The sequence below is a fragment of the Pelophylax lessonae genome (genome assembly GCF_965119305.1).
Source record: "Pelophylax lessonae genome assembly, chromosome: 12".
Classification (NCBI taxonomy): Eukaryota; Metazoa; Chordata; class Amphibia; order Anura; family Ranidae; genus Pelophylax; species Pelophylax lessonae.
Genome location: NC_138779.1, coordinates 213,843,527 through 213,857,378, shown reverse-complemented (window position 1 = coordinate 213,857,378; position 13,852 = coordinate 213,843,527). Strand labels below are relative to the sequence as shown.

Genomic DNA, 13,852 nt, shown 5'->3' with positions numbered 1-13,852 from the left:
GCTTTTCACAACATCAGCCTTGGAGCTGACCAATTCTTCCATTTCTGTACGCAGCTGTTTGTTAACACTTTCTAGTTCAGCCTTACACTCTAGAGCTTCCTCCAAAGAGCGAGCCAAGAACAGGGCTTTGCTCTCGTTATCACGCACCTCCGTTTCTGCACGTGCGCGTTCTTCTGCATATTTTGCAGACACATTCTTCTCTTCACCAAGCATCTGATCAAACTTCTTTTTCACATCTTCAACACACTGTAATGAACCAACGCTTTCTTCCATGCGTTTTTTCATAACCGCTATCTGAGCTTGCAATGTTGCGACTTGCTCTGATAGGTTTTTCTTTGCTTCCGCCTCCTCTTTTAATTGTTCCAGGAAGCCATTTTTCTCATCTTCCATTTGTTTGAGCTTTGTGCTAAAACTCAGCCTTTGACACCTCTCTTCCTGTAAGAGTTCCTGCGTGTCTTGCAGCTGCGATTCCAAGATAGAAAAATCTTCCGCAATTTCTCTAGATTTGCTGTCTGCTTGAGAAAGCTGATTTGTAACATTGTCCAACTCAACCTGCAGTCGGTTTGCCTTCTCTGACAGCTTAGCACACAATCGGTCACCTTCTGACACCTTGACTTGCGATTCCAGAAGCTGTGCCTCTACTTTTTCCCTCTTATGTTCACAATCTCCTTTTCCCTGCATAAGAGCCTTCACCTCATTGGCTAGCATCTGGGAATAAGAATGTAATTCTGCCACACAGGCTTCTTTCTCCTTTAACTGCTGCTGGAAACGGGCTTCACCTTTCCAACTTTCACAGTCTGCACGTAATTCATCTACCACATTGCTCAAAGTGGTGAGCTCATACACAGTACTCAGTAATTTAGCCTCTCTTTCACTTTTCTCTTTGTCGCTGAGAGACAATGTCGCTTTCAGAGCAACATTCTGTTCCTGCGACTCCTGCAGGTCTATTTTTGTAGCTCCCAAAGACTGAAGACTTTTTTCCAGCTGATTACGCAACTCCAACATATCAGCCATACTTTGCTTCTGCAAAGTCTGAATTTCACTTTCCTTTTCCATGAGGATGGTATCTTTCTCCATTATAGTCTCTCTGCGTTTTTGCAACTCGACCAAAAGAAGAGCAGTGGATTCTTCCCACTGTAACACATGAGACTTGAGTAGTTCATTCATTTCCTGCAAGTTTCTATGCTCCATTTTAAGCAATTCCAAGGCTTGTTCCTTTTCTTCCATTTTCCGTTGCAAGGCATCCAACTCAGCCCTGCACACATACTCGGTTTCCTCCAAACCGATGGCCTCCATTGGCTGCTGGCGTCTCTGTTTCCAGCCTGCCATGCTCTCTTGATGAGCCTTTTGTTGAGCTGCAAAGCTCCGCTGAAAATCCGCATTTGCCTGCTGTTGAGCTGCATTTGCCTGCTGTTGAGCTGTATTTGATATAATCAGTTGTTTCAACATCTCCTCCATTTTGAGCTTACTTTTCATCTGAGCACACTGCGTCTCCATAGCAGTTTCATCAGTGTTGCTAGGGACAACAACCTTCCTCTTTAGTAGACTCTCTTTAGGCATGGATGGGGCTGGTTCAGACGGCAACATCCCCTCCATCCATAGAATCCGGTCTCTCATTTCATCTATCTTTGCATTTTTCAGGCGTTTGGACCGCCCCATCTTCAATAACTCCACAAACAAATTTTTCACAGTCCAGCAAACAATTTTCAGACCACTGTCTCTTCAACACATGTAGTTTTTCTCTCTCTTGCGGGATCTCTTTTCCTGCGCACACAGTTTGTGCAGTCACTTGCACCAGACACAACAAAGTTCATCAAATAATTTTGAGACCCCTGTCTCTTTAAAACACTTTTTTTTTTTTTTTTTTTTTTCTGTCAGGATCTTCTCTCCTGCACACATAGATTGTGCAATCTCATGCACCAGACAAAGTTCATCAAACATTTGCACTTCCTTGCAGGGATCTCTGCTTATGCCCACTGCATACCTCCACCATATGTAAGGGATTAGCTCGGTGGTAGGCGTGGATGACCCCTTTGGGGGTGCGTTTTCACAGAGAGATAGCCGACAAGTGCTTGCAAACAAACAGTGTGGTTTATTAAATGGTGTTTTCTTCACCAGGCTGTATGCAGCAAAACATCCAAAATAAAATAAAACACAAAATAAATCCTTGCCTCTGTGGGCGGCTACCTTCTCACAGCTGGAACCTACCTAAGAAGTCTTTCCAACCTACTGTTGGGCCGACACTGCTGATCCTACAGCAGACACTCAAATGTCCATTTGTTTGCTTTTCACACAGCACAAACATTGTCCATTGAACATGTCCCTTTGTTTTCTTTCACACAGCACATGTTCATTTATAACAGGATCCTTTACTCTTCAGATTCTTCACATTGAACATAGTTCATTTAACAGGTCCCTTTACTCTTCACACTCTTCACATGGAACACTTTGTCTTCTCACCTTTGAGACGTCTTCACTCGTGGTTACCCTCCTTAGCTTCACATCGCTGTAGGGGGTCTTCTCCCATGCTCACCAGCTTGTCGGGAGGCACACATCCGACTGTCCCCCTCTCCCAGCCCACACGGCGACAGGCGGCAGCAGTCCTTCTCCCATGCCCACACGGCGTCGGGAGGTACACGTATGTCTGTCCTCCTCTTCCCAGCTCACACAGCGACAGGAGGCAGCACTCAATAGATTTTCTCTGGACAAATTATAGAGTCCTTGATCTCCTCATTCTGAACAGCTGAATGGTTTTCAACTTCCTGCTGGCTCTCTCTGCAGCCAACACCCTATAGTATCAGTGAACTTTCAAAGCAGGTGGGAATGTGTCTCCTCTCAGTGACTACATTCCCAGATTTACCTGACTTCCTGTCACAATATATATAATATAATATAATATAATTTTTTTTTTTTTTTTATAAAAGATCATTTTATCAACTTTGTAAACATTATAAAATTTATAATTATCACAGTTTACTTTACAAATATAATATTTTAGAGCATATATTGACGCTGAAAGTCACAATAGGACATTAATTTGATTTATAAATGTAAAATTGATTGTACAGAATACCAGCCCATTAGATGTTCACTCGTTTGATATGTATATACAGTTTTGTTATTCTATGTCTTTGATTTTTATGTAAATGAGTCAGACACATTTCAGCAGACGCCACACAATTCCTTGAAACAAAAGCTTTACTGTAACTTTTCTAAAGTGAGACGACTCAGTCACAAACATCCCCTTGTTTTATCCTCCCCCCCCCCCCCCCCAGATCCCATCCCCCAGATGGACGTGAACGAGGCCAACAACGAGTTCATGGCACAGAGTGAGGAGCTGTATGATGCTTTGATGGACAGCCACTGGCAGCCTCTGGACACCGTCACCTCCAAAGTACCTTCTGAAGTCTGACCACCTCCATATTGACACCGCCGTCCTATAGACTCTATTCTGCCTTTTATCCCCTTAAAGGAAAAATTCATTTTGTTTAAGTGTTCTGTGTATATAAGATGCGACATTTGTACACATTTTGCTATTTAACTTAATTAAAAATAAATAAAACATCAATTTGACTACAAGCACTGAACTTATTCTCTCTGGAGAAGAGACGGTTGAGGGGGGATATGATATCAATGTACAAATACTGTACTGGCGACCCTAGCATAAGGAACAAACTATTCAGAGAAAGGGAATACAATAAGACGCATGGCCACTCACTAAAACTAGAGGAAAGGCGGTTTAACCTTAAAATACGCAGGGGGTTCTTCACTGTCAGAGCAGTAAGGATGTGGAATTCTCTTCCACAAGCAGTGGTATCAGCAGGGAGCATCGATAGTTTCAAAATAACTATTAAATGGGCACCTTAAAGACCACAACTTACAGGGGTATACAATGTACAACATACAGGGGTATACAATATACAACATACAGGGGGTATACAATGTACAACATACAGGGGTATACAACGTACAACATACAGGGGTATACAATGTACAACATACAGGGGGTATACAATGTACAACATACAGGGGGTATACAATGTACAACATACAGGGGGTATACAATGTACAACATACAGGGGGTATACAATGTACAACATACGGGGAGTATACAATGTACAACATACGGGGAGTATACAATGTACAACATACGGGGGTATACAATGTACAACATACAGGGGGTATACAATGTACAACATACAGGGGGTATACAATGTACAACATACAGGGGTATACAATGTACAACATACAGGGGTATAGAATGTACAATGTATGGTTAACAGCCAACACACACATCATAGGTTGAACTGGATGGACTGATGTATTTTTTCAACCTCACAAACTATGTAATTTTATTTTGCAGTTAAAAATCTACGTAACAAATCTCTTCCTTGCAGCCTCGTCCTCACCCCCTGTTCTTGTAATTGGCTCAGTTTTGCGCCTCTTCTGACTTGGCAGCTAAATGCAATATAATATCAATTTTTTTTTGGTAAAATATAAAAGATGATGTTACGCTGAGTAAATAGATACATATCATGTCATGCTTTAAAATTGTGCACGCCTGTGGAATGGCGACAAACTACGGTACATTCAATTATTCATAGGCAGGCTTTAAAAGACTTCACAGGTTACCAGGTTAGAGTTACAGCGGAGGTCTGGGGCTGGAAATGTTACTCTCACACTGATGATACCTCACGTGTGGTGTGATAACTATTTACATGTGTGTTCACATTTGCACACGGGGAGGGGGGAGGAAGTGCTTTAAAAATGTTTTATTCTTTTTTTTAGTTTTTTGTTTTTTGTTTTTTTTTAACTCTGTACCTTTACATTGTTTTTGGGGGGGGGGAGCATGGGCTGTGATAGCTCCTCTTTATGGAGAGCTCTGACTTCTGTTAGACTCCATCTCTCACCTCTGGCCTCCAAAGCTTTTAGTGCCCCTTTTCCCTTTTGTTGCCTGTAAAAGGGATCCAGAAGCTGCATAGCCACTGGGATCACTTTTACTTTAAAGAGAATCACTGGCTTAAAAAAAAAACCTACACTGCTCAAAAAAACTAAAGATAAACACTTTGAAAACACATTGGATCTCAATGGGGAAAAATATCATGCTGGATATCTATACTGGTATGGACTGGGTAATGTGTTAGGATCTATACTGGTATGGACTGGGAAATGTGTTAGGATCTATACTGGTATGGACTGGGTAATGTGTTAGGATCTATACTGGTATGGACTGGGTAATGTGTTAGGATCTATACTGGTATGGACTGGGTAATGTGTTAGGATCTATACTGGTATGGACTGGGAAATGTGTTAGGATCTATACTGGTATGGACTGGGTAATGTGTTAGGATCTATACTGGTATGGACTGGGTAATGTGTTAGGATCTATACTGGTATGGACTCGGTATTGTGTTAGGATCTATACTGGTATGGACTGGGTATTGTGTTAGGATCTCTACTGGTATGGACTGGGTATTGTGTTAGGATCTCTACTGGTATGGACTGGGTAATGTGTTGGGATCTATACTTGTATGGACTGGGTAATGTGTTAAGATCTATACTGGTATGGACTGGGTAATGTGTTAGGATCTATACAGGTATGGATTGGGAAATGTGTTAGGATCTCTACTAGTATGGACTCGGTATTGTGTTAGGATCTATACTGGTATGGACTGGGTATTGTGTTAGGATCTATACTGGTATGGACCGGGTAATGTGTCGGGATCTATACTGGTATGGACTGGGTAATGTGTTAAGATCTATACTGGTATGGACTGGGTAATGTGTTAGGATCTATACTGGTATGGACCGGGTAATGTGTTGGGATCTATACTGGTATGGACTGGGTAATGTGTTGGGATCTATACTGGTATGGACCGGGTAATGTGTTGGGATCTATACTGGTATGGACCGGGTAATGTGTTGGGATCTATACTGGTATGGACCGGGTAATGTGTTGGGATCTATACTGGTATGGACCGGGTAATGTGTTGGGATCTATACTGGTATGGACTGGGTAATGTGTTAGGAAGGAAAGGATGCCACATCCTTTGATGGAAATGAAAATTATCACCCTACAGAGGGCTGAATTCAAAGACACCCCGAAAATCAAAGTGAAAAAATGATGCAGCAGACTAGTACATTTTGCTGAAATTCCATTGCAGCAACTCAGAATGGTCCTCAGTAGTTTGTATGGCCCCCACATGCTTGTATGCATGCCTGACAACGTCGGGGGGGATGCTCCTAATGAGAGGACGGATGGTGTCCTGGGGTATTTCTTCCCAGATCTGAACCAGGGCATCACTGAGCTCCTGAACAGACAGAGGGGCAACCCGGGGGCGTCAGATGGACCGAAACATAATGTCCCAGAGGTGTTCTATTGGATTTAGGTCACGCAAGCATGCGGACCATTTAATGGTATCCATTCCTTCATCCTCCAGGAACTGGCTGCATACTCTCGCCACATGAGGCCGGGCATTGTCTTGCACCAGGAGGAACCCAGGACCCACTGCACCAGCGTAGAGTCTGACAATGGCTCCAAGGATTTCATCCCGTTACCTAATGGCAGTCAGGGTGCCATTGTCTAGCCTGTAGAGGTCTGTGTGTCCCTCCATGGATTTGCATCCCCAGACCATCACTGACCCACCACCAAACCGGTCATGCTGAATGATGTTACAGGCAGAATAACGTTCTCCACGGCTTCTCCAGACCCTTTCACGTCTGTCACATGTGCTCAGGGTGACCCTGCTCTCATCTGTGAAAAGCACAGGGGGCCAGTGGTGGACCTCCCAATTCTGGTGTTCAATGGCAAATGCCAATCAAGCTCCACAGTGCAGGGCAGTGAGCACAGCGCCCACTAGAGGACGTCGGGCCCTCAGGCCACCCTCATAAAGTCTGTTTCTGATTGTTTGGTCAGAGACATTCACACCAGTGTCCTGCTGGAGATCATTTTGTAGGGCTCTGGCAGTGCTCATCCTGTTCCTCCTTGCACAAAGGAGCAGATACCGGTCCTGCTGATGGGTTAAGGACCTTCTACGGTCCTGTCCAGCTCTCCTAGAGTAACTGCCTGTCTCCTGGAATCTCCTCCATGCTCTTGACTGTGCTGAGAGACACAGCAAAAATTTTATGAGATGCACCTGTAGGTGGCAGCTGGATGTTAAGACCCAATCTACCTTCGTAAAGTACCCAGAGTCAGCCAGGCTGATGGCACACAACAACATAACCGCTTTCTTTTTAACTCTGTGTTGAGAAAACTTGAGCTCAGGAAGATCTTATAGCCCAGGGGTACTCAAATGTAAACTGGAAAGGTCCGCTTACCAATTTTCCATTCAGTCCGAGGTCTGGAAAAGTGACCGTCAAATTCCAAATACAGAACGCCAACAACAAAAAAAGGCATTCCCCAAAACTTGCCCCCATCCAATGCAGAGCGACCATTGTGCATGCCCCCATTAATGCAGAGTGACCAGTGTGTGTGCCCCCATTAATGCAGAGTGACCAGTGTGTGTGCCCCCATTAATGCAGAGTGACCAGTGTGGCCCCTATTAATGCAGAGTGACCAGTGTGGCCCCTATTAATGCAGAGTGACCAGTGTGTGTGCCCTAATCCAATGCAGCGTGACCATTTGGTCCCCATTAATGCAGAGTGACCAGTGTGTGTACCCCATTAATGCAGAGTGACCAGTGTGTGTGCCCCATTAATGCAGAGTGACCAGTGTGTGTGCCCCATTAATGCAGAGTGACCAGTGTGTGTGCCCTAATCCAATGCAGCGTGACCATTTGGTCCCCATTAATGCAGAGTGACCAGTGTGTGTGCCCCATTAATGCAGAGTGACCAGTGTGTGTGCCCCCATTAATGCAGAGTGACCAGTGTGTGTGCCCCAATCCAATGCAGCGTGACCATTTGGTCCCCATTAATGCAGAGTGACCAGTGTGTGTACCCCATTAATGCAGAGTGACCAGTGTGTGTGCCCCATTAATGCAGAGTGACCAGTGTGTGTGCCCCAATCCAATGCAGCGTGACCAGTGTGTGTACCCCATTAATGCAGAGTGACCAGTGTGTGTACCCCATTAATGCAGCGTGACCAGTGTGTGTGCCCCATTAATGCAGAGGGACCAGTGTGTGTGCCCCCATTAATGCAGAGTAACCAGTGCGAATTAGAGCGCTGCATGATTACAAAAAGCCAAGTCATCAGCAGGGGGCAGAATGGAGAGGATCGGAGTGGCTGTGTCTTTGCCGGGTAAGCAGAAGAACTTGGCTTTTTGGAATCATGCAGCGCTGCCAGTGTAACACACAGCTGCTCCGATCTTCTCCATTCTGCCCCCCGCTGATGACAGAAGAAAGGAGACCGCTTCGGCGGACCAGATTTAAGTGCGTGTGGGTCCGGACGCGGCCCGGAGTCCGCCTATTGAGGACCCCGGTTATAGCCGCTCACAGGTGTAGGTACCTATATGCTGGGCCGTAGCTGGATGTCACCGGTAGGAACGTCACTAGTTTTCGGTTGGCTGATTCTACACAGTACAATTATTTTCCATACAACGGATCTCTTCTGTATATTCCCTGGATGGTTCCATCATTCCTCCTCTGCATGGTGTCAGCGGTCTGTATTTATATGTGACGTCCTGTCATAACAGCAGCGGATGCTGCAGTACGATGTCACCAATTACCGCCCACCGCTCCGCCATCTACATCAACTTTAATAAAGCCGGTAACCCATTCATCGCCAGCATGCACCTCCTCCCTCTGTGTTACACCTGATGTCTCTAATTCGTTTTTTCTTTAACCACTTAAGGACCAAGTCCATTTCTGACACATGTTGTTTACAAGTTAAAATCAGTATTTTTTGCTACAAAATGACTTAGAACCCCCAAACAATATATATTTATATATATATATATATATATATATATATATATATAATTTTTTTTTTTTTTTTTTTAGCAAAGACTCTGGAGAATAAAATGGCGGTCGATGCAATATTTTTTTGTCACACAGTATTTGCGCAGCGCTCTTTTAAACGCCATTTTTTTGGGGAAAAATTACATTTCGTTGCATTTAAAAAAAAAAATAAATAAACAGTAAAATTAGTCCATTTTTTATATATTGTGAAAGATGATGTCACGCCGAGTAAATAGATACCTAACATGTTACGGTTTAAAATTGCGCACTCCCGCAGAATGGCGACAAACTACTGTCATTAAAAATCTCCATAGGCGACGCTTTAGAATATGTTAACGGTTACCAGTTTAAAGTTACAGAGTAGCTCTTTTTTTTAATATTATTGCCCTCACTCTGGCGATCAAGGCGATACCTCACATGTGTGGTTTGAACAGCGAGTTCATTTGCGAGCGCGACTTCTGTATATGTTTTCTTTCGTGCGCGAGCTCACGGCAGGGGCGGTTAAAAATATTTTTTTTTCCTATTTATTTTTTTAATTTTAGCACAGGTTTTAAAAAAAAAAAAAAAATCTGATCACTTTTATTGCTGTCACAAGCAATGTAAACATCCCTTGTGACAGCAATATGCAGTGACAGCTACTCTTTATGGAGGGATCGGGGGTCTAAAAGACCCCAAACCCCTCCACAGCACTTCTATGTATTCAAAATGCCGAAAACTGCATTTTTGAATACACTCACTTTTTAAATTTGGCGTCTTTAGCAGCCGAGTAACCCGGACGTGATGTCATGCACGCTGCCTCCGGGTTACGTCACCGGAGACCCAATCGAAGCTGAATCCGGCTTTGATCAGGACTCCAAGCAGCCGGCGGACGCGCCAACTGGTTGCTCAGGTCTCCCAGTGGGACGGGAGACCTATGCAGAGCCGCGGGAGGAGGGTGTCCCCTCCCGCTCGCTGGGGTAACAATCGAGCGACTCCCGGGCCACATCGGCCGTTACCGCCTGAAAGCCGACCGCCGGCTCTAAAAAATGGTACCGGGATGATGCCTCTAGCTGCAGGTATCACCCCAGTACAGCCACTTATTGCAGCTGACGTAGGGCTACGTCGACTTGGGGTAAGTGGTTAAGGAGTTGTAAAGGCAGAAGGTGCATTCTATGCATTAAGATAAAAAGCCTTCTGTGTGCAGCAGCCCCCACCAGCACCCCCTAATACTTACCTGAGCCCCATCTCTATCCAGCTATGTGCACAAATCCCTCCTTTTTGATGGCTGAGATACAGCCGCGACACAATTGGCTCCTGCGGCTGTCAATCAAGGTCAGTGAGCCAATCAGGAGAGAGAGGGGGTGGACCAGAATGTCAGCCCCGTGTCTGAATGGACACTGGGAGCTGCAGCTCGGTCCGGGTGCCCCCATAGCAAGGCGCTTGCTGTGGGGGCACTCAGTAGGAGGGAGGGGCCAGGAGCAAGGCACCCGCGAAGAGGAGGATCTGGGGCACTCTGTGAAAAACCAACTGCACAGAGGAGGGAAGTGTAACATGTTTGTTATTTTTTTTTAAAAAAAACAAGAATTTTCAATCACTTTAAGCTTTTTCTTGCCAGAGTGTTTTTTTGCACACGTGTACCCACTTTGGCCCCCGGAAGGTTTTACCCCCCTTAATGACCAGGCCATTTTTTGCGATACGGCACTGCGTTACTTTAACAGACAATTGCACGGCCGTGCGACACTGTACCCAAATAAATAAATGCATGGCATTTGAAGAGGAGGGGAAGCCCCTGGAAACGCGTCATGCACACCCCCTCTCCCGACATCCACCAGGCATTTTAACAGCTGTCATCCCTGTGTGCAGCCTAGAATATCCATACTTTGAGCTGGCTGGCTCCCTGTAATCCTCGGTCTCTGTTTACCCAGTGATGCCTCCAGCCTCACCCTGATCACAGCTGCTTGGTCCCCAGTGTACCCCTATGCTGCTCCATGCTAAGTTCAAAGTAAGTGTGCTTCCTATTTTAATAAAGTGTTTTTTATTTGATACTGACCTCAGCACCCTGCCATTCATTTTCTTCCACATTGTATCATGTCTGGAGTCTCTGACCATCTCTTGTATCATGTCTGGAGTCTCTGACCATCTCTTGTATCATGTCTGCAGTCTCCGACCATCTCCTGTATCATGTCTGGAGTCTCTGACCATCTCCTGTATCATGTCTGGAGTCTCTGACCATCTCATGTATCATGTGTGTAGACTCTGTCCATCTCCTGTATCATGTCTGCAGTCTCTGACCATCTCATGTATCATGTGTGTAGACTCTGACCATCTCTTGTATCATGTCTGCAGTCTCTGACCATCTCTTGTATCATGTCTGGAGTCTCTGACCATCTCCTGTATCATGTCTGGAGTCTCTGACCATCTCCTGTATCATGTCTGGAGTCTCTGACCATCTCCTGTATCATGTCTGGAGTCTCTGACCATCTCCTGTATCATGTCTGCAGTCTCTGACCATCTCATGTATCATGTGTGTAGACTCTGACCATCTCTTGTATCATGTCTGCAGTCTCTGACCATCTCCTGTATCATGTCTGCAGTCTCCGACCATCTCCTGTTGTATGTCCGCAGTCTGACCATCTCATGTAGGATGTCTGCAGTCTGTGACCATCTGCTGTAGTATGTCTGCAGTCTCTGACCATCTCCTGTATCATGTCTGCAGTCTCTGACCATCTCCTGTATCATGTCTGCAGTCTCTGACCATCTCCTGTTGTATGTCCGCAGTCTGACCATCTCATGTAGGATGTCTGCAGTCTCTGACCATCTCCAGTAATATGTCTGCAGTCTCTGACCATCTCCGGTAATATGTCTGTAGTCTGTTACCATCTCCTGTAGTATGTCTGCAGTCTCTGACCATCTCTTGTATCATGTCTGCAGTCTCTTACCATCTCCTGTATGATGTCTGCAGTCTCTGACCATCTCTTGTATCATGTTTGCAGTCTGACATCTCCTGTAGTATGTCCGCAGTCTCTGACCATCTCCTGTAGTATGTCTGCAGTCTCTGACCATCTACTCTAGCATGTCTGCAGTCTCTGACCATCTCCTGTATCAGGTTTGCAGTCTCTGACCATCTCCTGTATCATGTGTGCAGTCTCTGACCATCTCTTGTAGTATGTCTGCAGTCTCTGAGCGTCTCCTGTAGTATGTCTGCAGTCTCTGACCATCTCCTGTAACATGTGTGCAGTCTCTTACCATCTCCAGTAGTATGTCTGCAGTCTCTAACCATTTCCTATAGTATGTCTGCAGTCTCTGACCATCTCCTGTAATATGTCTGCAGTCTCTGACCATCTCTCATATCATGCCTGCAGTCTCTGACCATTTCCTGTGTCATGTCTGCAGTCTGACCATCTCCTGTAGGATGTCTGCAGTCTCTGACCATCTCTTGTATCATGTTTGCAGTCTCTGACCATCTCTTGTATCATGTCTGCAGTCTCTGACATCTCCGGTAATATGTCTGCAGTCTCTGACCATCTCCAGTAATATGTCTGCAGTCTCTGACCTCCCCCTGTATCAAGTTTGCAGTCTCCTGACCATCTCCTGTATCATGTCTGCAGTCTCTGACCGTCTCCTGTAGTATGTCGGCAGTCTCTGACCATCTCTTGTAATATGTGTGCAGTTTCTGACCATCAACGGTAATATGTCTTCAACCTCTGACCATCTCTCATATCATGTCTGTAGTCTCTGACCATCTCTCATATCATGTCTGCAGTCTCTGACCATCTCCTGTATCATGTTTGCAGTCACATAATAAGGATTCCAATAATTAATAATAGTAAATATTCAATATCATGTTTTATTTATATTAACGAGTCCAATAATAAATAATATAAAAAAAATATAAATAAAATATGATATTAAATAATGATTCCAATAATTAATAATAATGTTAAATAAAATAAAAACCATGCGATTAAATAAGGATTCCAGTAATTATTAATAATAGTTTATTATAATAAAAAAATAAAACATGTTAAAAAAAGATTTCAATAATAAATAACAGTAAATAATATAATAAAAAACATGATATTAAATAAGGATTCCAATAATTAATAATAGTAAATAAAATAAAAATTAATAAACCATGAGATTAAATAATACCTTTTCCAGTAATTAATAATAGTAAATATAATAAAAAAATAAAACATGTTATTAAATAATAAGGATTCCAATAATAAATAACAGTAAATAATATAATAATAAAAACATGATATTAAATAAGGATTCCAATAATTAATAATAGTAAATAAAATAAAAAAATAAACCATGAGATTAAATAATACGTTTTCCAGTAATTAATAATAATAATAGTAAATATTATAATAAAAAAATAAAACATGTTATTAAATAATGATTCCAATAATAAATAACAGTAAATAATATAATAATAAAAACATATTAAATAAGGATTCCAATAATTAATAATAGTAAGTTAAAAAAAAATAAAACATTAGATTAAATAATACGTTTTCCCAGTAATTATTAATAATACTAAATATTATAGTAAAAAAATAGAGCATGTTAATAAATAATAAGGATTCCAATAATAAATAACCGAAAATAATATAATAAAAAAAACATGATATTAAATAAGGATTCCAATAATTAATAATAGTAAAAAAATAAAACATGAGATTAAATAATACGTTTTCCAGTAATTAATAATAATAGTAAATATAATAAAACAATAAAAAATGTTATTAAATAATGATTCCAATAATAAATAACAGTAATAGATATAATAATAACAAAAACATGATATTAAATAAGGATTCCAATAATAGTAAATAACATAATAAAAAAATAAAACATTAAAAAAAATGAAAATGCAATAAAAATAAATATAATAAAAATAAAACATGACTTGAAATAAATAATACAGGTTCTGGTTGGATACAATGTAACAGTGAGGAGTCACGTTCCAGGA

General features: G+C 42.6%; 1 protein-coding gene across 1 annotated transcript in view; it reads left to right on the top strand.

Annotated features, from left to right (window-relative positions):
- TRNAU1AP (tRNA selenocysteine 1 associated protein 1) overlaps positions 1 to 3,452 on the top strand; it is a 17,910-nt gene extending 14,458 nt beyond the window's left edge. Inside the window, exon 7 of the mRNA XM_082274260.1 lies at positions 3,276 to 3,452. Within this exon, the coding sequence (XP_082130386.1) occupies positions 3,276 to 3,412 (137 nt within the window). The 3' untranslated portion in view covers positions 3,413 to 3,452. The remainder of the gene's footprint in view (positions 1 to 3,275) is intronic.
- Positions 3,453 to 13,852: the final 10,400 nt, after the last annotated feature.